The 21,565-nt window shown below is 42.8% G+C and overlaps 1 protein-coding gene and 1 long non-coding RNA gene across 3 annotated transcripts; both read right to left on the minus strand.

Moving 5' to 3' along the window:
* Window positions 1–11,474: 11,474 nt before the first annotated feature.
* LOC147889378 (F-box/kelch-repeat protein At5g43190-like) lies at window positions 11,475–18,004 on the minus strand. Of its 2 annotated transcripts, XM_087391704.1 has the most exons (3): window positions 15,991–18,004; window positions 15,600–15,752; window positions 11,475–11,609 (listed from the first exon to the last, which is right to left on the minus strand). In XM_087391704.1, the coding sequence occupies exon 1, from the start codon at window positions 17,709–17,711 to the stop codon at window positions 16,605–16,607; it is 1,107 nt and encodes a 368-aa protein (XP_087247830.1). In that variant the 5' UTR covers window positions 17,712–18,004; the 3' UTR covers window positions 11,475–11,609; window positions 15,600–15,752; window positions 15,991–16,604. The 2 variants fall into 2 exon arrangements, with proteins under 2 accessions (XP_087247830.1, XP_087247829.1); XM_087391703.1 differs by having other exon boundaries at window positions 15,600–18,004.
* Window positions 11,505–18,420, minus strand: LOC147889379 (uncharacterized). Its single transcript, XR_015542918.1, has 2 exons — window positions 18,148–18,420; window positions 11,505–11,613 (listed from the first exon to the last, which is right to left on the minus strand). It is a non-coding gene; the product is annotated as an uncharacterized LOC147889379 (long non-coding RNA).
* Between the last annotated feature and the right edge of the window lie 3,145 nt (window positions 18,421–21,565).

Consider the following 21,565-nt stretch of genomic DNA (forward strand, 5'->3'; position numbering starts at 1 on the left):
AGGAAGACTTATATGAAGAGTTGGAGACCCCGCCAATAACTTTCAAGCTGCATTTTGATGGAGCCTTTAGCCCTTCTAGGAAATGTGGGGCTGGGGGGATAATTCTATTTGATCCAGAAGGAAAAGAGGTATGGGCCAACAGTAGGCAATTTCCTGAAGCAATATTAAATAATGTGGCTGAGTACAATGCATTGATCTGTGGATTAGAAGATTGCATAAAGGAAGGAGTGAAAGAGGTAGAGGTTAAAGGAGACTCTCAATTGGTCATTCCTTCTCGAGGTCAGGCTTGACGCCCTTGGATGAGACAATATGTCCCAGTAACCTCCCTTGAGTGGCTCCAATGGTGCATTTATCAGGGTTGAGGCTGCCATTCGCATCATTGACTCTTTGGAAGGCCAACCTACCCTTCACGACGTGCTCCTTATGTGCCAAGAATATATAAAATCATCCAAAAACACCTCCAGTAAAACCCCCAAATAAGGAGCAAACACCATCTGCATGAATCTTTGAAAGGTAGCAGGAGCATTAATGAGGCCAAATGGCATTACTTTGAATGCAAACGTCCCCTAGGGTGTGGCAAATGTGGTTTTAAGCACATCCTCCTCAGCAATTCTGATTTGATAAAACTCGAAGTAACCATCACAAAAAATATACATCTCATGACCACTTAACTTCTCAAGAATGAGGTCTTGAAAGGGAAGAGGATGATGGTCCCTCTTGGTGGCCGCATTGAGTTTCTTATAGTCAATGCAAACCCGCCACTTGTTGTTTTTCTTTGGGGTGACTACCACTGGTGAAACCCATCAGTATTGTGAACCAAAACAATAAACCCAACTTTTATAAGTTTTTGCAACTCTAAGCACAAAGCATCAGTCTGTAGGGTCCCTAATCTCCAATATTGTTGAGCCACTCCAGGCTTCAACTCTATCTTGTGCTCTATGGCAGTCACATGGCAAAGGTGGTGGTAGCTAGTTGCGAAGAGGTTAGGGAAATCTTTGAACATTTCTAGAAACTCGTCTTTCTCACTTGGAGTGAGGTCTGGGGAAAGCATAGATTCAAGCTGTTGAGAACTAGCTATTACATTTTTTGCAAGTGGCGGGGTCAGAGACACCCCCATCATGTAAACTTTCTTCTCTGAGAACTCCCCCCCCCCCGTTTGATTCTTTCATTGATTCAAACACCGAGGATGAGAGAGTATCACAGTCTTGCTCCTCTTCTTTTGGTTCAGTGGCACCTGGTTTCACCAGGATCTTCTCCTTAGAAGCACCAAAAGACATGTGTCTTATCCTCCAATAGCTGATTGCATCACTCTTTCTTAACCATGGTCTCCCGAGTATGGCTGGGTAACTCCTTCTTGTATCTTCGATGTCCACTACATAGAAATTGGCAATGGTGGTCAACCCATTGACAGTGATGGGCAAATCCTCAATGACTCCCAGGGTGGTGAGTCATCGACCATCTGCTACCTTGATTCGAGTAGAGGAACGCATTGTGTATTTTAAATTCAATTTCTTCATCATACGGGGCACCATGATATTACATGTAGCTCCCCCATTGACACACACACTTTTGACATGGCAATTATCTATGATGACATCTACTGTATGCAGGTGCTGATCAATTTCTTCAGAGATAGAAGAAACCTCTCATACCTTTCCCTTTTTCTTGCTCCTCCTTATTGAGAGCCCTTACTGTAGCTCATGTCTCACCTTAGGGCTTAATGCTATTAGTTGAGAAAGCATGATGCTCAAAGACCGATGAGCAAAGTCCTAAATGACCAAACAGTCCTTGCCCTGAGCCGATGGGAAAATCCAAGGGCGACCACTTACTCCTACGAGATCTTTTAGTCTTCTCTGTTGGTGGGTCTGCCATTCAGCATCTGAGGGCTCTGAGAAGGACACCTTCTTCCTGGGGCAGCCCAGTCCATGGTTTGGAGAGGGGTTTGAGGTGGTTCAACTTCTCTTCCTAAGGTCAAGGACCTCTACATAAGAATCCTTGGTGCTTGATCCACTTAGAAGATTTACCCTTGGAATATTGGGACATTCGATGCAATAATGACCCTTCTAGTGGCACTCATAGCACACAACATTGGCACGTTCTCTTGGAGGGTGATTGGCTTGATTTGTGATGCCCACCATCTCAAGCCGAAGACCATTCAAGGCCTTTGCTAGGTCATTGACTCCGGGTTCTTTAGCAAGAGGGGCCGGGGGAGTAGGAAGGAGGGGGGCTCATGGGCGAGGCTAGGGAAATCTTCCAGACGGAGGTTGAGGATAAACTCCTTGTTGAGGGTACTCATCTAAGGGAGGACCATACATTTCAAGTAGAGGTGGTGGATACATCCCTGATGGGGGGTGGGGGTATGCCCCTGAGTTGTATCCCCCGGGTTGTTGTTGCAAGAATTGAGGGCGTTGCGAAGGGACAATCGTCTTCTTTGAAGAGGGGTCAGATTGAACTTTATCAAACTTTTGAGCAATCTCATGTGCTAGAACTACGGTTTCTGGATTCTTCCATTTAAGCTTGAGGCGGAATTCATCACTTGCTCATGCTGCAAGATAGCCCAGCACATGCTGAGTCATTCCAGGTCGAAATCTGGCATTGTCCTCCTACATGGCAATTAAACAGTCCAGGAGCATGGCCGCTCAATCCACATATCGACTTGCCATCTCACCTTTTGACTGCTTCAGGTTTGCCACCTGCAGGTACACATTCTCCGGCTCCTCTTCTTTGTTGAAATACTCGATCATAGTTGCTGTCAACCTTGGCCAGCTTTGGCGAACATCTTTAGCCTACTTCTCATACCACACTTGAGCCAAACCCTCTAGAAATGTGGGAAGAACCAACAAGCATCTATCTTCAGTAAGAAAGCTGAGAGAAACACAACGACGCTTGAAGGCCATAAGATACTCATTTGGATTTTCTTCAACCCATCCATAAAACATGGGAATGTCAGTCATGCTTGGAAAATGGAAAAAAGAGAGAAGAAATGAGGCTTATCTATTGGCAAACAATGGAAAGAGGTAGCTTGAATTGAAAATCAGGTGAAGATACATTCAGAAAGCACACGTAGGTAGGGTAGGTGTGACTAGTTTATTGTGAAATACTACACGGGAAGAATCTTCAGCATAGAATAGCTCATAAACAATCTTAAAAGGACCAACCCTTATGATATTGCGTCCATCTTTACAAGCAAGGGTTAGAGACATGGCGCTGCATGAGGTTGTTCATCAAGGCAAACAAGAATGCCATGACAAATGTCAACAGTTAGAGAGCTTGCACATCACCTTCAACTTCTTCCAGTTCTTGTAGTTGCCATGCTATTTCTTCAAGGGGTGTGTAGTTTGGCATCCTTTTTTTGAGCAATGTCCTTAAGGACCTTCCTGATGATCTTCTGAAGTCGGTAAACTCGTATCAAATATGCCCTACACTTAGTTTCATGATGACCATAACCTTTACATTCCTTACAAATGATCACCCTCATTCATGGCTTGTGGCTTTGTTGGGGCAGTGCTTCCGCTCGCTTCATGTGTGATTGAAGTACAAACTTCTCATGCCAAGAAATCAGCAACTAAATTTTGAGCTTGAGGGATATGTTGAATTTTTACCTCTTCAAATTGTTGGCAAAGTTCCAATGCTTATTGATGTCATGGAACCAAGCCTTCGCTCTGCACCTTCCGCCTTCCGCTAACTTATTCACACACGAGTCGAGAATCTCCTTGCACCTCAAGCTGCTTGATGCAATGTTCTTGTGTCTTTTGTAGCCCAAAAATGAGTACCGAGTACTCAGCTTGGTTGCAAGTACTTGCTAGTTCAGACTTGCTATAACAATACACCTCACCCCCTGGTGAAGTGAGCATCACACCCACACCAGTAGCCTCGATCGAAGGTTTGTATGCACCGTCAAATTGGAGGAGCCAAGATGTCATCACACCAAGACTAGAATCCAGACATCCTTAGTTTCTCAATAGTCCAAGATAGGTAGAAGGATATGGTGTGGAGAATTCAATACTTGAGCTAGACATTCAGCACCAAATAAACTTGCAATCCTTTGTTGATAGTTTATCTTTAGACAAAAAAAAATTACAATTTAAAGCTCAAAATGAGGCACAAAGGGTTGATTAGGTACAAAGGGATTCCTTGGTCGAAACATTACCAGAGTCCTAGAAACTTTTGTAGTGATATCAAGAAGAAATCGTTCAAGACGAGCTTATCCATAGGAATTAATAAGCAAATGCGCCAAATCTCCCCCCAAGCTTGGGGAACATCCCACCCTTCGAAGAATGTCACCCTTTTAATTACCTCCGATGCAGCAAGTAGCTCGATCACCGCACAATGAGTAGAATTGAAATCAAAGTCCTCCCAGTGTATCGCTAGGTCTTCACCTTGAATCATCCACGGTGTATCATCCCACCTGCCGTCTCCTTGAGCAATGCATTGTACAATCAGTTGTTGAAGATCAACATGAATATCAAGCAAGAGATCTTGCTTATTGGTAGCTGTAATGAGCAGAGGACCAAGCACCAAATCCTTGAACTTATCGAGAAGTGACATAAATATCTACCCTCCTCATGTGGCGTGCATCCAAGGAGTGAACTTGAAAAAGTTCAAAATTTGCAATCTAGTATGAGATATGAATAGAGCACATGAAATGAAGTACTTTTGCTTTTTACAACAAAAGGAAACTCCCTACGGTTAGAGAGTTATAGTTCATGAGATTTCACCATATAAGCAATATCATTACACTTTCATCACTTCCTATTTGCTGGCCCATTGATAAGTCTTCCTCTTGTGAATGGGGAGGTCTTGGGTTTAATTCCCACTCCTTGATCAAAAAAAAGAAGAGGAGAGGAGAAGGAGAAGAAGGAGAAGGAGAAGATAGAGGGGGCAGGGGGGGGGGGGGGACGCAAGGTCTATTGCAGATGTGCAAGAGCAGTTTTGCAGGTGTAGTTGACCAGAAAACACATGGTGTTGCACAAAAGACGTGCAGAAACCCAGAAGATGCGTAGGAACCACACGCTGAAGGCGCAGAAATCGAGAAGTTTTGCAGCCATAGAGACAGAGAACCACGAGCAGAACACACATAGATAGGAGGTGCAGAAGTAGAGAACTGCACACGGAAGGTGCTGCAGAACTACACCCAGCCATAGGAGTAATGAATTTTACACCACTAGCCGTGGAGATTTCGATCCCAATAGCCACACCAATTCTATTAACTAGAAGAGAAATGAAGGCATGAGGCTAGACGCTAGACATGGCGACGCTCAAGGGCCATGGAGAAAAAGGGAATATGAGGGGAGAAGCATTAACATAGGTGGGGAAAAGGGATTAAGAGGGGTGGGAATGAAGAGGGGGACTATGGCATAAGGGGGAAGGAAGAGGGGGAAGAGGAGCACGTACATGATGGGAGGTGGAATGTAGAGATGGAGACATCAAGGGAAGAGAGTCATGCTTTATTTGAAAGGAAGGATGGGGGGGGAAATCAAAGTACTAGCTAGGTGGCTTTACAAGAATGAGCCTCTTACATCAAGGAATAGCCCTCTCCTTTTATAGCCAAGAGAGAGGGTCTATCCCAATAAATGCATCCTCCCACATGCATAGTGTGTGTGGAAAAGTCTCCCATGTGGGCTAGGTGGGTACCCCCTCTCAATTGTGTGTGACAACCCTTTGCCTCATTTTTCCACATAAATCAAACCCCATATCCCAAGTCTAAGATACTCACTTGGTCTCTCCCCAATTTTATAATACGTTCAAACATCTAAGAGGACAAGTGAAGGGTTGGCACAACGAGTCTTGCCACCTCATCCTACTTTCCCCATTATTTAACTTGCATACTTTGACTATCTACACCCCCTCCACATGGGCCTATCCTACATGGAGGGAATAATCCAATATAATATCCATCTCCACCTATTTTATATTACTTCTAGCATGGTCCTTGGTCCATGTCTCACTAAATGCAGGCATGGGACCGCCTAGGTGGAGGGGTGGCACATGGAGGAACCATGCCACCTTACCATTTTATAATATAACTACCATGGATTATGTACAACACACCTTATGGGCCCTCTTACGTGGAAGGGTGGCACATGGTCATGCCATGCCACCTTAACCCTGGGCCCTATGCACACCATATTTTATTATACTATTACCACACATACAAGCGCATACATATATTTATGCCTTTTACCTTGGTCAAATTTATTCATAATAGTACACAAAACTCACACAAAATAATAATTCATAGTTAGAGAAGTATTCGTGTGTGTGTGTGTGTGTGTGTTTAGATTAAAAAGTCCCATCAATAATTGAGCCATACGATTAGTTCCATTAATAGGATAAAAAGTTAAAAAAGGAAAACATATAAGCAAAAAATGTTTTAGACATCTAAGTTGAAAATGCAACTAGAGTTTGCAAAAATTTCGATCAAAATTAAGAATTTTTAATAATATTAAGTTTGACAAACATAATATTGAAAAAAAATGTCGAATCCTCAGGAAATCTAGGTTTCAAGGTCAAGGTCCACTTACCTGCCACCATCCAAACAAACTAGGTGTTAGAACATCATAGTTATGGTTGGGTAGACATGTAATGCATGTTTTCCTCGGCTTGTTATTGCTTTACCTAGGAATATAGAAAACCATATGAATTCTTAGATAATTTAAAAAAAAATTAGCCACAATTGAAGTGTAAGTCACAAGTGGAGTAAGGAGCGAATGAGTGCATGGCTTAAGAAGGGATTAGAGGAGGTATGGGACAATTACCGGCTTGGTATGTGGGGTGGTTAAAAAGAAAGTGTAAAGGGAAAATTTCACGGGGGTACGTAAAATAATAATTCATAGTTAGAGAAGTATTCATGTGTGTGTGTGTTTAAAATAAAAAACCTTATAACAACACGCACACAAAGCTCAGATAAGGGTGGATAAAAAATCATTTATTACATGGTTATTCATATTAAGTGTAAAAAATTCTAACGCCGGTGCAGTCATGACAAGAATATTACTAAAGAGAAGAATCTGCATACCTGCCACCATCCAACAAGAAAACATGATAAGAACCAAGTAAACTTAAATTGGGAAGATAGGTGTCATAAACCCTCCTCCCTTGTTATCGAGGTCACAATAAATAAGAAACGTAGCCATAAACTTAACCAGCACCATGTAAAAATCATTTGAAGTGTAAACAATGGGTTTTTTAAGAGTGGAAATGTACATTAAAAACTTGGTTTAAAATATCGAGAAAGTGGAGGGAGGGACATATTTTCTTGGGGGAATTAGTAAGGGGCAAAATTTTGGGGGAAGAGGGGGGTTTTTTGACGTACATAGAGAGTTTTGTATCTATAGACTAAGTGAGTGTATTTTTGTAGAGGAGCATGACGGTTAGAGAGGGAGAGGAAATGTAGAAAGAGATACACGGATACAGTTAAATATGGATAGTGAGAATGCCTCCAACTAAGGTGGGGGGGGAAGGTGGAAAGAGTTTAAGGGAAAGGATGGAAAAACATAATATTAAAAAAATCAGAAAGAGATAGTTTAAAAGATGAAGAATAGAGGAAGGTGGAAAGGTGAAGGATTACGTTAGGATCATGGCAAATTAGAGGGGAAATGAAGGAAAAAAAAGGGGGGAGGGGAGACTCTATATAGAGAGGGGGAAGGGGGGGAAGGAGTAAACTTAAAATAAAAAAGAAAGGGAATAATCAATTTAAGGACGTTTATAAAAAGTAATGAAAAAAAGTTTTTTTTTGGGGGGGGGGGGAAATAATTAGTAAGGAAAGACTTAAATCATGAGGGGAAAAAAAGGGGGGGGGGGGAAGCATGTAAGAAAGGGGAAAATTAGAGGAGTGATATGAGGGGGGTGTGAGCATGAATCTTTAAACCAGATGTAACCTTTGAATCCCTTCCATGAAGCTATGTGTCGGGCACCTTTTTCATAGTTGATGTGATGGGCAGCGTTGTCGACAATACGGGAGAAGCTTGAAGTGGCAGGTTGCGCAAATCAAAGTGAGATCCGACCACGGCACTAGTCATATGAAGCAAGTGTACAAACAAAGTAAGCACATCGCACTATCTCTGAAGATGACAGTCCACGATGGACTCCAACGAATGGGCCACACAGCAAGGCAGCACAGAGCAAGGGGGCCATTTAAAGAAATGGTGAAACAAGCAATTCAGCCACCATTGCTTATGCAAGACAAGGAAGATCTAGATGTGGCTTGGCATTCATTTGCCATGAGGATGCAGTATGACATAAAGCAGTATGGACAAAAATACTTAGTGGAACAAAGATACAATGTTGCAATTGCAAAACATAAACTGTAGGGCTACACAAATCTAATTCAGTCCCGACCATTACAAAATGACGAGATGTAAGACTTGCAAGCAGCTAGAAATTGCATCCAAAAGAATGATCAGTGTAAGCTTCAAAAACTACAAATTTTTGCAAGGCAAAAAGCATTTGAAGATAAGGGATGCTTATCAAAGGGTTTCTTCAAAACCTTACACACCTCAAGGCAAAAACAATCCATTGCCAAGGTGAAACGCTTAAATGGAACCTAGACGATGGACACATTTCAGCTTGAAAATGAATGTCTAGAGTATGCCAGCCTTTTCTTTGGAGGACAAGCACCTCTTACTTTGCCTCGAATTGTAGCCAAAAACATTTTTCTAGATACAGTAATGCCTATCATACAACCTTAAGATGCATCCATTCTGGATACGCCCATTCTTCAGAGTGAGTTAGATGATGCCTTGAATTCGTTGGCTAGATGGAAGTCTCTAGGATGGGATGGGCTTACAATGGAATTCTTTCATGCCTATTGGAATCTACAAATGGTTAATCATTGTTGGCAGATACAACTCCCATCCTCATGGAAGGAGGGGATCGTGAAGTTGGTCTCGAAAAAATAGATATGTGAAACTCTCAGTGATTGGAGACCTATTACATTAATGCATGTGATATACAAGCTCATAACAAAAATGTTGGTTAATCAATTGAAAGGTGTGATTCATGCAGGTTTGTATCCAGGGCAATATGGTTTTACGCGATGCAGACAGATTCATGATAACATTGCCAATGCACATATAAGTGTTGAATATGCCAAATACACAAAGCAAGATGTTCTCATCATGCAGGTAGATATTGCAAAAGCCTTTGATGACACAATAGAATGGTATTATATTGCTTAGGTAATGCACCAAATGGATTTTGGTTCAAAAATGTGCAATGCGGTCTTCTGCCTCTATCAAAACAATAGGGCTCGCTGCATGATAGGTGATGACCTCTCACGCTCATGGAGGCAAGGATGCCCTCTAAGTGCAATGCTTTATGTTATTGCCACACATCCACTACTACTTTATATGGATTAACTTACAAATGATGCTAGTTTGCATGGGCTACAACTACCGAATGGCAAGCATTTTGTTGCTCAATCATATGCAGATGATTCTTTCTTCTTTCCACGTGACACTCAGTCTGATTTATGCATGATTATGGATGCTTTGAAACTATATGATCTAGCTGTTGGGCTGCAGGCTTGTATGGACGAGTCATCGACGAGGCTAACTCCTAAAAGTCGCAAGTGTGGGCGTTAGTGACCCATCTGAAAGCATTCTTGTGGGCTTTATAGGTAGCCATAGCCATTAAATATGGGGAGTCAATAGTGAAATATAAAATCTATCTGACCAGTGGGGCGAGATATCTTGGTCAAAGACCAACTGAAAGCCTTTGCTCATTAATCTCTCTTTTGTCAAGTCCGAGATCAAAAGGGTCGTGGATGATTTATCGATTGAAGTGATTAACAAAGATGCAATTAAGTTAAAAATTTATCCTTGAACATTATGCGATTCCATAATGGGGTGATCTTCCTCCAATTTAATTGTTTCTTTTGAACTAGATGCTGCAAGAAAGTCTTACAATATGTGTCTATCGAAGTCAACAGCTCACCATACATGGGGGTCACCAAGGTGATTTGTTGTCACGTGCTTAAAAGAGAAGTTCAAGTTTCATTCGTGTTGACCCCGTTCCTAGTGATAAAGCCTAGCCATTTTCTCACTTCCTGTCGGACGTCATGGGACTTGATGATATGTAATAACACGTCTCCAATCTTTATCAATGAAACTCAAAAATTTCTCCGAATTACAGTTGCATACATTCCTTTGTCACTTTTTGTTTACAAAGTATTGATGACTAAGATTTAGAGAAGGTCCAACCAAAAGACATTTTTTCCACAAGATTAACCATATCATATAGACCATAAAGATTAAGGAAATCCATTACCAATTTCTTAATCATATACCTTTGTAAGACTAGAATAAGTCCAATCATACAAATTTAGAATTTTTGTTGTTCTAAAGACCAATTTCTTAATCAACCAAGGATTATCAAATAAAATATGGATAAAGTACTTTGAGATATTTATCTTGCAAATTAAAGTTGACTACGATAAAATATATATATCTAGATGAATCCAAGAACATGCCCAAACTCATCCTCTAAAAACACATAGTGCAGTTTCAATCTCATGATAGTCATTCACAAGGTTGAAACCATAAACTCCATCACGAATAGCAAGGACTAGTTACTGTGACATCCCCATTGACGTCATCCGCACCCAACAGTAGGTGTAGACCATAGTATAAACACCTGCTCTGACATATACAAATCCACACACCCACACATACTTGAGGATTCATTTATACAAAGATTTTCGTTCTGAGTTTCTATCAACACTCCAGAGGTGAAGGACAAACTCAATCGTGACAAAGGCTAGCACTAAAGGAAAAGGCTAATCAAAAAGTAGTCCACATTCTCTTCATTCAAGCTACAACTGCTTTTTAGAACTAATGATTTCATTTTAGTCTCTCGCAAACAAATAACTAGGAGGAGGGGAAGCTTAGACCATCTAGCTGATAGGGCAACACACCAGTTAAGATGGAAAGAATTATTGCAATATCAACAGGCCTCAACATGTGATAAAATAGCTAATAACCTTTGGTTCGCCTCACATATCAATCATTTTATGTCATCACAAAACAATTTTCGAACTGGAAGGTGGTTGTTTCTCATGCTGATAAAATACATGAATTTTTCACCTCTCAAGATTTTCGAGGGTCGTACCTGAGGCTATTACCACTCTCTCCCCTAGGGGAATGGTAAGTACCTCATTCTTGTCAAACCGGGGCATCCCACAAATTGTCCTCTATTTGTTGGACCAAAGCTCCCAACAAGCTATAACTCTAATGAAGGTTATGATAGTACAGGAGAATGTGGATTCTTCTCTACATTCTTGACGATGGTAAGCGCTCATGTAATGAGACGTAAAGTGAGGCCTTGCAAAATTGGATCATGTCATTTGATTCATAAACAAAAGGAAAGACTTAAAAGCTGCTTTTATTGGCTTGTTAGAAAAGAAAGCTGGTTAATTATTGAAGAGGTATTAAATGGTGTGATCATACCATAGCAGTTGTGTTCTGCAACTCATTCTCTCTTCCATGCATCTGCATTTTAAGTATGGATGGCCCACATCAAAGAGATCATTCAAATATTTAGGTGTTTTCTTTTTCGTCTCAAAAATCCGACTTTTACACCTCCAAAACGCGCTTGTTCGCAAGGGGCATCTATCTGTTGCAAACACTAACATTGGAAAGAAATTCGCAAAGAAATAATTATGAACATACTCACATTGAAATTTTGCCCATGTCTCTTTGCTTCAACCTTTACATTCTTTGGAATATTAACAAGACATATCCAAGTGTCCGGTACAAAAGAGGCCATTAAGTTCATATCATGCAATTCCCATACTTTGTTATCATAAACCACAAGTTCTGCCTCCAACACCGGAGGGAAATAAGGATTAGTGTAAGTCTACACCGTACCTTTTTTGGGTCTAACTGTAGTATCATTAACTGGTCCAAGAAGATGATTCCTTGCATCTCATCCAACAAACCTTCTAGATCACAAAAATAGTGTTACATTATATTGAAAGAAGAACTTTCAAGAATCAAAAAGCATTTAGAACCCAGATTGTTCAAAGAGAGTGGCACCGTTCGAAAGGGGAGATTGGAGTATACATAAAGATTTATGATTGTTCGGGACACTTCTCAACAAATTCCAATACAGCCGCATTGTCATCCTCCATTAATTGATTAAGGGAGACGGCTAACTGATTGATAATATGAAAAGTTTTTATCAACATTACCCTTGTCGATGACTAGTCTGTGACAGTCGGCTTTCACAGCTTTGGGTCAGCCTGTAGCAGTCCCAGTCGATTGACATCACCCCCTCTCAAAGGCCATTTTGCCTCATTCCAAGACCAGCTCCAATGGTGGCTCCATCTCTACCTCCACCTCCAGTAATAGTCCGTCAGTGTAGTAGTGCCAGCCACACCCACGACAGATCCAGGAGTCCACACAACTCCATAGTAACAACAGTTCCTTCAACAGCAAACCCCATAGGCTCTCAACAAATCTCCTCTCACAAGAGCAGGTCTCCCACAGACTCTACCAAATAACCTCGTCCATGGACAGTCTCGTAGCTTCAGCCTAGCCCTCCAGCAGGGACTCAGGCATTAGAAACCCCAATAGTTGTACAGACAGGTATTATTGGTAATTGCCAAGCCCCAACATAAGTACCATAACCATGATGTCCACAATTCTCTCTCTCTCTCTCTCTCTCTCTCTCTCTCTCTCTCTCTCTCTCCAACATGGTATGCACGTGTGTCCACATGCTTTAATAGCCACGGCATTCAGATGGACAGGCTCCCCCCCTTTCAATACAACATGGACACACTGCCCGAGCTGATCCCACATGATGAGATCAACCATATCATACAGCTGGACCTCCTCCAGCTCCATACGTCTTGGACTTGGGGGGTGTACTAGGAGCTCCCAACCAAGATCCCATTCTACCATGACTTTTGAGGGTATCAGAGCATGGTCTCATCATCAAACCCCGGTATCTGGAGGACAAGAGACTCGAGAGTCTCACATGTACTAAGGATTGCCATCGGACAAATACAGGTCTTGTTCTACCAGCTGAGGTTGATGCAAGGAGAGCTGCACACATACCTAGAGAGCAGCGGATCTACAAACTATGCACAATGGGGAGATCGAGACAAAGGAACATTTTCTACGTATCTATCCAGTCTATTAGGAAATTCGCGGACAATATCACTGCCTCTTTCAAGAGTGGCATGGCTTTGGGCCACTCACACGACTGATCCACTTACCCAACCAGGTTTGCATTGGGGCTCTACCTAATTGAGATGCGGTGACATAGAGATACACTAGTGCAGCAGACCAGGGAGCAACTGGAGACGATGCCACGGGACACTCATCTCTACCGAGCATAGACACGTGTCCCTTACTTTTATACATCCAAGCGAGCTCCGGATGAGATTGAGGAAAAGGAGCTAGATAGAGGATGCAAGGGCATTATAGAGAAACGATAGGGTTTGCAGTGGAGCGATCAAAAATAGACAATACTCAGACGCAACTGAAGAAAGAAACTCAGAAAACATAGTGCCTGTCGGTAATATGAAAAACTGGGTACAAGAACCTCAAGCCGTTGTGTCTCAAAGACCATGGCTGAGGTGAATCAGAAAGATGATTCCATATAGAGAAACAGTAGAAAATGATAGCAGCAGAGGGAGCGAAACGCAGTCCTCCGTGTAGCTTGATGATGATGAAGATGATGAAGGGCTGGAGCTGCCCTAGGAAATGGCTGAAAACCAGCATGCTCTAAGGAAGGAACCTTCAGGCTATCTGGAATAGCAACATGATGAAGAAAAGGAGCACATCAGGGACAGAGATCAAGGAGACCACGTCTTTTGCCACCACAGGAGACAGCCCGATGGATGCAGACACGTGAGCTCTTTGCGTCCCATCAAAGAGCCACCAAGGAGCCAAGACACATGGAGCCTATACATGCACTTGAAGCACTAGCTCTGAGCACTTGATAGCCCTCACACTATTTTGATGTTACTTTACTTTGCTATTTTGTACTAGATTAGCACTTTAGCACTCAGCAAGGGCCTTCGTGAGCCCTTTGCTTCAGCCCACAGTGGCTTGCATGAGTTACCTACTTTGTCTCATAGGCCCGCGAGGCCTTTTGAAGACGTTAATCTAATCTCTCTCTCTCTCTCTCTCTCTCTCTCATCAGCATTCCACGCTTCTGCACAGTAGTTAGGACTGCCAGAGTTAATGAGAGTATTTCGGGCCCCTTGCCTATTACCTTGGTATTAGAGCTTTAATTTCTTGGTAAGCCATATCCGCATCACACAAAGGACCCATCTCTTCTGCCCATATTCCCAACTTTCCAGCCAGCTCTGGAGAAATAAAATTGGCCTTGGCTCCCCAAGCAAAGAACATTGGTCAATCATTTCATGCACGTGGCCATTCAATTGGAGATTTTCAATTAGGACACGCTCAATAAGTTTTTGAACGGTCTTAGGTCTGAGATTCAACCATAGCTTCAAGCCAGCAACATAAGACAACACTAACGAACTCGCTCAAAATTTTGATCTCATGAGCAAGGGTCAAGCTCCCAAAGGGACCTCTCAATGAGAAGTATCAAGAGGCTCCAAGGCAAGTGGGTTCTAAGAACAGCTCCAAGACAGCAACATATAGTAAGCTTGAGAAAAAAAGCGCCATGTGTATGGCTACGACAAGCAGCATTGCCCCCATTTACATCCCCTACACATAGTTGTGCTACAACTTCACGAGTAATTTTAGTTGGCAAGAACTAAGAGGTGCGCCTTTGTTGATTGGTCCGGCCTTGTTATTTGACCGTGACTAGGTTTGGTGATGCTCCACGTGTATGCCTAGGGGTTTGTCCGCACGGGGGTGTTGGAGGTGGTGGCCTTCACCCCTTGTTGGCGTGTGGAGCATAGTTTGGTTGGTTTATCACAGTGAGCTGCGGGCTGCTGGCACGTGGATTTAATAGGGAAAATTCCCATATACAAAGGTGGGCCTAGGACATATATTGGCTCATTAACCCTCTCTCTCATCCCTCCCGGGATATTTTGGGGGGAAAGGGGGGCCTTGCGTGGCTAGGAGGCGGGGGAATGGAACCCCCCGTATCAACACGTGGCAACCTGCATGGCTGCCAACAATCCTTGTGGGATCTTGTTCACACCACAGCACTTAAGGAGAAGGCAAAATCGAATGGAATTCCAGGTTCTCTCTATACAACAGCTTGTGAACAGGTTACAGTAGTGTTTCGCTTTAGACTCTCCCAAGCAAAGAGATCGAAACAAAGTCCGGCTGCAAAAGCACATCCCATGTAAGTTCCCAAAAGAGCAGGTGATAAGTGATATCTCTTTAGGTTGAGACGAGCAAAGACGATTAAATTTCGTCTGTTTCAGCTTCAAAGCTATGTGCAGAGAAGAGGGCCTTGCACAGCTTTGGTAATTTGACAGTCACAGAGAAACGTCATTATGCCTAGCTAACATATATCAGAGCTGCACATAAAACGTTTTTCCTTAGAAAGAATTAAAGAGCAGACTCAAACAAAGAAGGAACTCAGGAAGCAGATAAATCAAGAAGTATGCATGAGAAAAAAATATTCCCCAAAGCTCTACAAAATTTAAGTAATGTCCAAAAGAAAACATACCAGATAAATGCTATGGGGCATGGCCATTTGTACTTACTGACTTGACAGGATGTCTTGATTGAATGATAGCTATCGTTGTCTTTACTTCCATTTACATAAATGAAGCCTTCTCAGCTGGGCATCAACTCTTTACCACAAAGGTTTCAACACTAGTTGCATAAATCAGAGGGACAGTTTAAGTCAAGGATCCTGCCCCTGGTGTAGTTCTCACAACCATACTTACATACCTTTGTAAGACTAGAATAAGTCCAATCATACAAATTTAGATTTTTTGTTGTTCTAAAGATAAAAAATCTACAAAGAATATAAAAGAGAAAATGAAAGAAGAAAAAAGAGGTTTTATGAAAAACAAAAGGAAGACATACTTAGCAAGCAAAGCAACCATACTTGCCCAAGTGAACATTCTCCTCTTCCATACCAAAGTCATGGCATTTTACCCATCACATGATTGAAGCATCATTCTTAGGACATTCCATGATGATGCCATCATGCACTAAAATGCACAGCCATCAATGTTTTACCCTTTTCAGGCAAACACCATCCAACCAAGCCATTAGCCAATCATTTCTGATTCTCTCTATTGGCACAATAGAGAACACTCCACTGCCGAGCATGAATAAACATCCTTGCACAACGTTCACATTTTCAGATCGGGTAGCGCATGCTGCTGTGCTTAACAGGAGATATTTGTAGACAGTCACGCAAAGAAGGATAGATAAGAGAGGCAACCGCCACATTGATGGATGCACAGAATGCATACCAGGGAAAAGAATAGATAACACAATCTGTCGGGCAAATTGGAGATCCGCTCCCGTCAGTTTAATACTGCCTGCATAACACAAGGACGAGATCACCCATCCTTCCACCGTTAACCTGACTCATCTGTAGTGCCTGCAATATCCACAAGCTTACCTTTCTGCTGGTTCCTTCTCCTGCGAAAGAGATCAAGAAACGTGACTGATTCTCATAAACACATTTGGCCAGCTGCTTGACGCTCAACATTATACCCTTGCTGAGAAACTGGGCTCATACATTATGGAAGGCTCTACTGCTTTGCAAGGGCCATAATAACGAGGCATGCATATCCAAGATTTCTCCACGAGATCGTGGATTAAGGGACAAAGCAATACACGCGCATGAAAAAAGAGGAAATCACCATTACCAAGCCGCTGCAAGGTCTTCACAGGCAGCGGAGAAATATAACTGTCATTCAGAGCTGCACATGGCGTGCTATCCATCTGGATGAACTTCTTGGTATAAGGATCGAGCTCCCAGAGATTGAAACTGCTGAAAGGGAAGTATTCCCACTCCCCTCCAGCCAAAAAAACCCGACCTTTGCTCACGGAGAGAGGCGGAAACAAGGACATGGAACGTTCAAATGGAAGCTCCAGGTGCGTTGTCTCCTGCTTGAGCGTGTTGTAAGTCATCAGCTGATGGGGTGGCCTTGCCTTAGACACGGAGAAAATCGTTCCTGTGTGCAAAATGTTGTGGTGCCCTCGACATCCTTGGATAAGGGGCAGATCCCACACGTCCATCGGATGCCACGTTTCATCCAGAGAACTGTAAAATGCAGCCTGAGGCCCTCCTTCAAGATGAGCATTTTCATCTATGGCTTCAGCGACGTAGATCTTGTAAGAGGAGCCGTTATCATCCACAACCATAGTGGTGAAAAAGTCCTCCCCCTGCAGAGGGACCTCAGGCAGGGTCTTGCAGTCGCGAGTAATGGGATTACAGACGAAAAGAAGTCGGCATGAGTCACAGGAGATGCAGAAGCAGATGAGGCCAGAGGAGGAGGCAAGGATGCGCTTGCGATGGGAGAAGCCAGGAAGGGAAGGGATAGGGATGGTGAGCCAGAGGGAGGAAGAAGGGTTGAAGGCAGCAATGGAGTCACGGGAGCTATACATGATGATCCAAGGAGGAAAGCGATGGGAGTGCTTGGACCAGAGGGAGGGGAAGGTGGAGCTCGAGGAGATGATGGAATTCCAGAGCTTGCAGACGCAACGTAGCTGCAATATGCAGTGCGCGGGGAGGCAAGCAAAGATTTTCGCCAGCAAATCTGCAGGGACATCCTGCAAGCGAGTCGAGGGTAGTGGATCGTCTTCATCCATGGCAAGATCGGAAGAATTCCCAGCTATGGTGGCAAAAGCTCTTCGGTTCTCGATATGGTTGCAACAGGAAAATTCTGGCTGAGAGATCTTCGATTCCTCTACGGTTGCAGCAGCTCGTCAATTCCGGCTATAGTTGCAACAAGAAAATGCTGGATAAGAGATCTTCGATTCCTCTACGCTCTTCATTTCCATGGCAAGTTTGCAATCTTAAATTCCATGGCAAGATTGCAAGAATTCCCAGCTATGATGGCAAGAGCTCGTTGATTCTTGATATAGTTGCACCAGGAAAATTCTGGCTATCGCTACCGAGAGCTTCCAAGAATCGTTTCGTCCCTAGCTAGAATTGACGAGCCCGGCAAATCAGGCAATCTTTTCGATTCCTTCAATCCGCTGGCAATCCCTAAGCTTTCTCCCAATAGCTTGATTGCTTGCATACCTTAGGCAGCGAACTCTTGCACGCAGACCTTGATGAGGAGCTTCTTCCGTCGATTGATCCTTCAGCTGCTCTGGCTTTCGCGTGCCTCCATCTTCCCGTCGAGATAATCTCGGAGACACTCTCCAGCGGTCCGAAGTCGGATCGATCGATTGTTCACCCATGGCTCCGCCGCAGCGTTCAAGAATCCCTGGCTATGGCTACCAGAAGCAAGCACCTTCATTGAAATCCCTGAAGCTCAAAACCCTAGCTATGGCGGCCAGGCACCTTGCAGGATCTGAGACAACAAGAATTTATCCTAGTCAACGCCACTCATGTGCATATATATCAGTAGACATGACACGTGTATCATTTTTTTGCTCAAGGTCAAGCGTGTCTACGATGCCAATTGTTTTTTCCGGATTGTTGTCCGCCCGTATGTGATTGGACGAAGGAGATAGTGTGCACGGGCGTCCGCCCTCATGTTATAACCCCCCTAGGTTCTCATTGGGTTCCCGTGACGGTAGCCTTCCGTGCACTGATGGTGTGGCGAAACAAATCCAACAAACTACATCAGGTGCTTCAACCAATGGAAGGCCTAATTGGACGATGGAGATAGTATGCACAGGTATCTGCCTTCATGTGATACCCCCCTAGGTCCTCATTTGGTTCACTTGGCAGTGGCCTTCCGTGCACTGATGGCTGAACAAATCCAACAAAATTTACTACATCCATTTCCCCACTCGGGGTGCTCCTACCAATGGGAGGCCTCGAGCCTCCCATTAGTCTGCTTCCACATAGCATGCAAACTCTGCTCCTGAATACACACCAGGCTACCATGGAAATTGGAGGCCAGTGTCCATTTCGCCACACCTTGGCCACCTTCCCTTGTGGGTGCTTGCATCGCCATCACACCTGATCAGTGTGTGGAAACAAGCCCATAGAAGTGGCAAAAAGCTAAGGCATGTCCGATGGAAGGAGGGCTCATCAAAGCAATGGCAATTTGAGCATTCTCATCCCTAGCTTCTGTCGAGGCGTAGCGAACGACAATAGTTAGGAGCCCACCAGGTCGAACCTTCCCATCAAGGTCAAGGCGCAATCACTAATAGCGACAACCTATCATTCTCGCAGTAATGAAGCGCTGATAGATCCATTTGACACGGTTTCGTCGATTATGATTGCTAGCGCCGACCTTGATGGTTTGCCTTTCACTATCAGACATGCAAACGTGCAGGCATGGTGATAGTCCATCAATATCATTCGCATGAGGTTTGGTTGCAGGCTAGTGTGAACCAAGCATCAAGCTACACGTTTTGCTCAAGTTATTTTTTGCAGTAACCTAAAGGCAACCCGCACTTTACTACAACAAACTAGTACGGGACATGTGCATTGCTACAACACAGCGTGCAAAAGCTCTTACTCTAGTTGTGCATCAAGATTCAAGTGTTCCTAAAACCTCCAGATAGAGGCAAATTTCTAGCAAATCTAGGGAAGAGGAGCGGTTGGCAGTCGTCCAGTCTGATGCAGATTCAAGGAAGTAGCAAAGAAGGAGAGAAGGCATTCACCTTAGGCAACCTTAAGACTACTGATGTGGGGTCAGGGAGGGATCTCAGACCGGCGGGTCGCAGAAATTGCTCCTGCTACTACTACTACTCTAGCTTCTCTGTCTCTTCAACCATCTCTATTGCATTCCATGGGAAAGATCCAATCGGGGAAGATGAAATCCAAAGGATGAATTCAAGGGAGGCTAAGAGAGATGCAAGGTTGCAATGGAGGGAAGCCATGGATGCTAGTGAGGGAGGTAATTCCTAGCTCTCCCTAGAACCTTTGCTTCAATCGCACCACTTGTTTTTGTGCTAAAAAACAATTGATCGCACCACTTATTTGTTTTTATAAAACTGATCATGTGAAGATGACACATGTAGAGAAAGAGTATCGAGTTCTAGAGAGAGTACAACATCAATAATATAAGTATAGATCCAGAAACCTTTTATATAATTTATCCACATGACTTACAAAGTCCAATTTTTTTTCTAAAAGATTGAAATTTAAAAAACTTGAATTGCAAAAGATACCATTTGAACACTTAAATTCAAATGCTAGACTGAACATAGAGCCATCTAGTGGCCAAACAAAAATTCCATCTCTAAAGTTCATAAAAATAATTTGACTTGCTATTATATACAAGTAAATATCTAAAGCATCATTTGTTAAGAGCTACTGATGTTTAGCTCTAAATCAAAGTACTTACTTCAATTATGCCTCAAGATACCACTTCTTCCATACCTTAATTGCATTCAAAAGGTCATAGTCTTCCACACGTGGACCCTCAATTCAAAGATGCATTAGTGCCTTTAAGCTCTTTGTCTCAAGCTTATTTCTATGTGAGTTTTGATTAGGTTTTTCAATTCGACATTGCAACAGCATAGGGAAGAGCATAGAATACTTTTTACAAAACACATCATTACAACGTATACGCATCTACATATCTCTCAAGGAATAGTTCTTCCAATCTTAGGATGCTTGCACTTTAGAGATGTGAAATTCCCTTCTAAAGGACCTCTCATCTATGAGCTTTCACATAGTTTACCATTTGATGTCTTTGCACATCTGTAAAATTTCACCAAAGCATTAAACATGACTTCAAATGCTATTTTGATGAAAAAGAGAAAGGGCATAATATTTTCATGTTGCTCAAAATTGTATTGTCTGCAAAGCTCTCTGTCAAGACATGAGAGAGAGAGAGTGAGAGAGAGAGAGAGAGAGAGAGAGAGAGAGAGCAATATTCTTCTTGTAAGTCTATAACAAGCAATAAATCAAATCCTAAAACACACCTTATATTAGTTTCACAAAAAAAAAAATCGTTTCAAAGTTGTTCTTAAAGCTGCCAAGTTTAAAGCCATATTAAAAAATAGTTGCTATCTTGCCAAGCATTCACATCTATAAGAGGATCTATCATAAACTCTTGCTATGTTGTACAAATGGTTGCAATTTACTAAGCTTGGAACACTTGTTAGATCCACACTCATTCTAAAATACATAACTCAAGTGACAAATATGATCCAATAGGTCTAAAAAACATGCAAGTTGTATATAAGCTCAAGCTGACATACTCTCTCATGAAGAGAAAGATTTTCTATCTTAGTGGCTCAAGCATCTCACATGAATTCTTCCTCCAACTTAGGGAGCTTAACTATGCATGTTGAGCTCTTCTTTACTAATGCCAATCTTATTTAGAACTAAAATTATCTTTCAAGGAAATTCACTTTGCTTCAATGCATTCGATGTGCATGTGGTTTCACGAGAGTGAAAGGGGAGGGGAAAGTCAAGGGAGAGTAGTGAAGAGGAGGGAGTGGGAGTATGACAAGGGGGAAGGTGAGAGATGGTGAGTGATAACCACCACAAGGTGACAAGAAGGAAGCAAGGAAATGAAGCTTAAACA

The sequence above is a fragment of the Dipteris shenzhenensis genome, chromosome 20 (genome assembly GCF_047967505.1).
Source record: "Dipteris shenzhenensis isolate YYH24624 ecotype China chromosome 20, Dip_SZ_1.0, whole genome shotgun sequence".
NCBI lineage: Eukaryota > Viridiplantae > Streptophyta > Polypodiopsida > Gleicheniales > Dipteridaceae > Dipteris > Dipteris shenzhenensis.

Excerpts from the sequence above, each read along its gene's own strand:
- LOC147889378 (XM_087391704.1), bottom strand. The coding sequence starts at position 17,711 with ATGGATGAAGACGATCCACTACCCTCGACTCGCTTGCAGGATGTCCCT.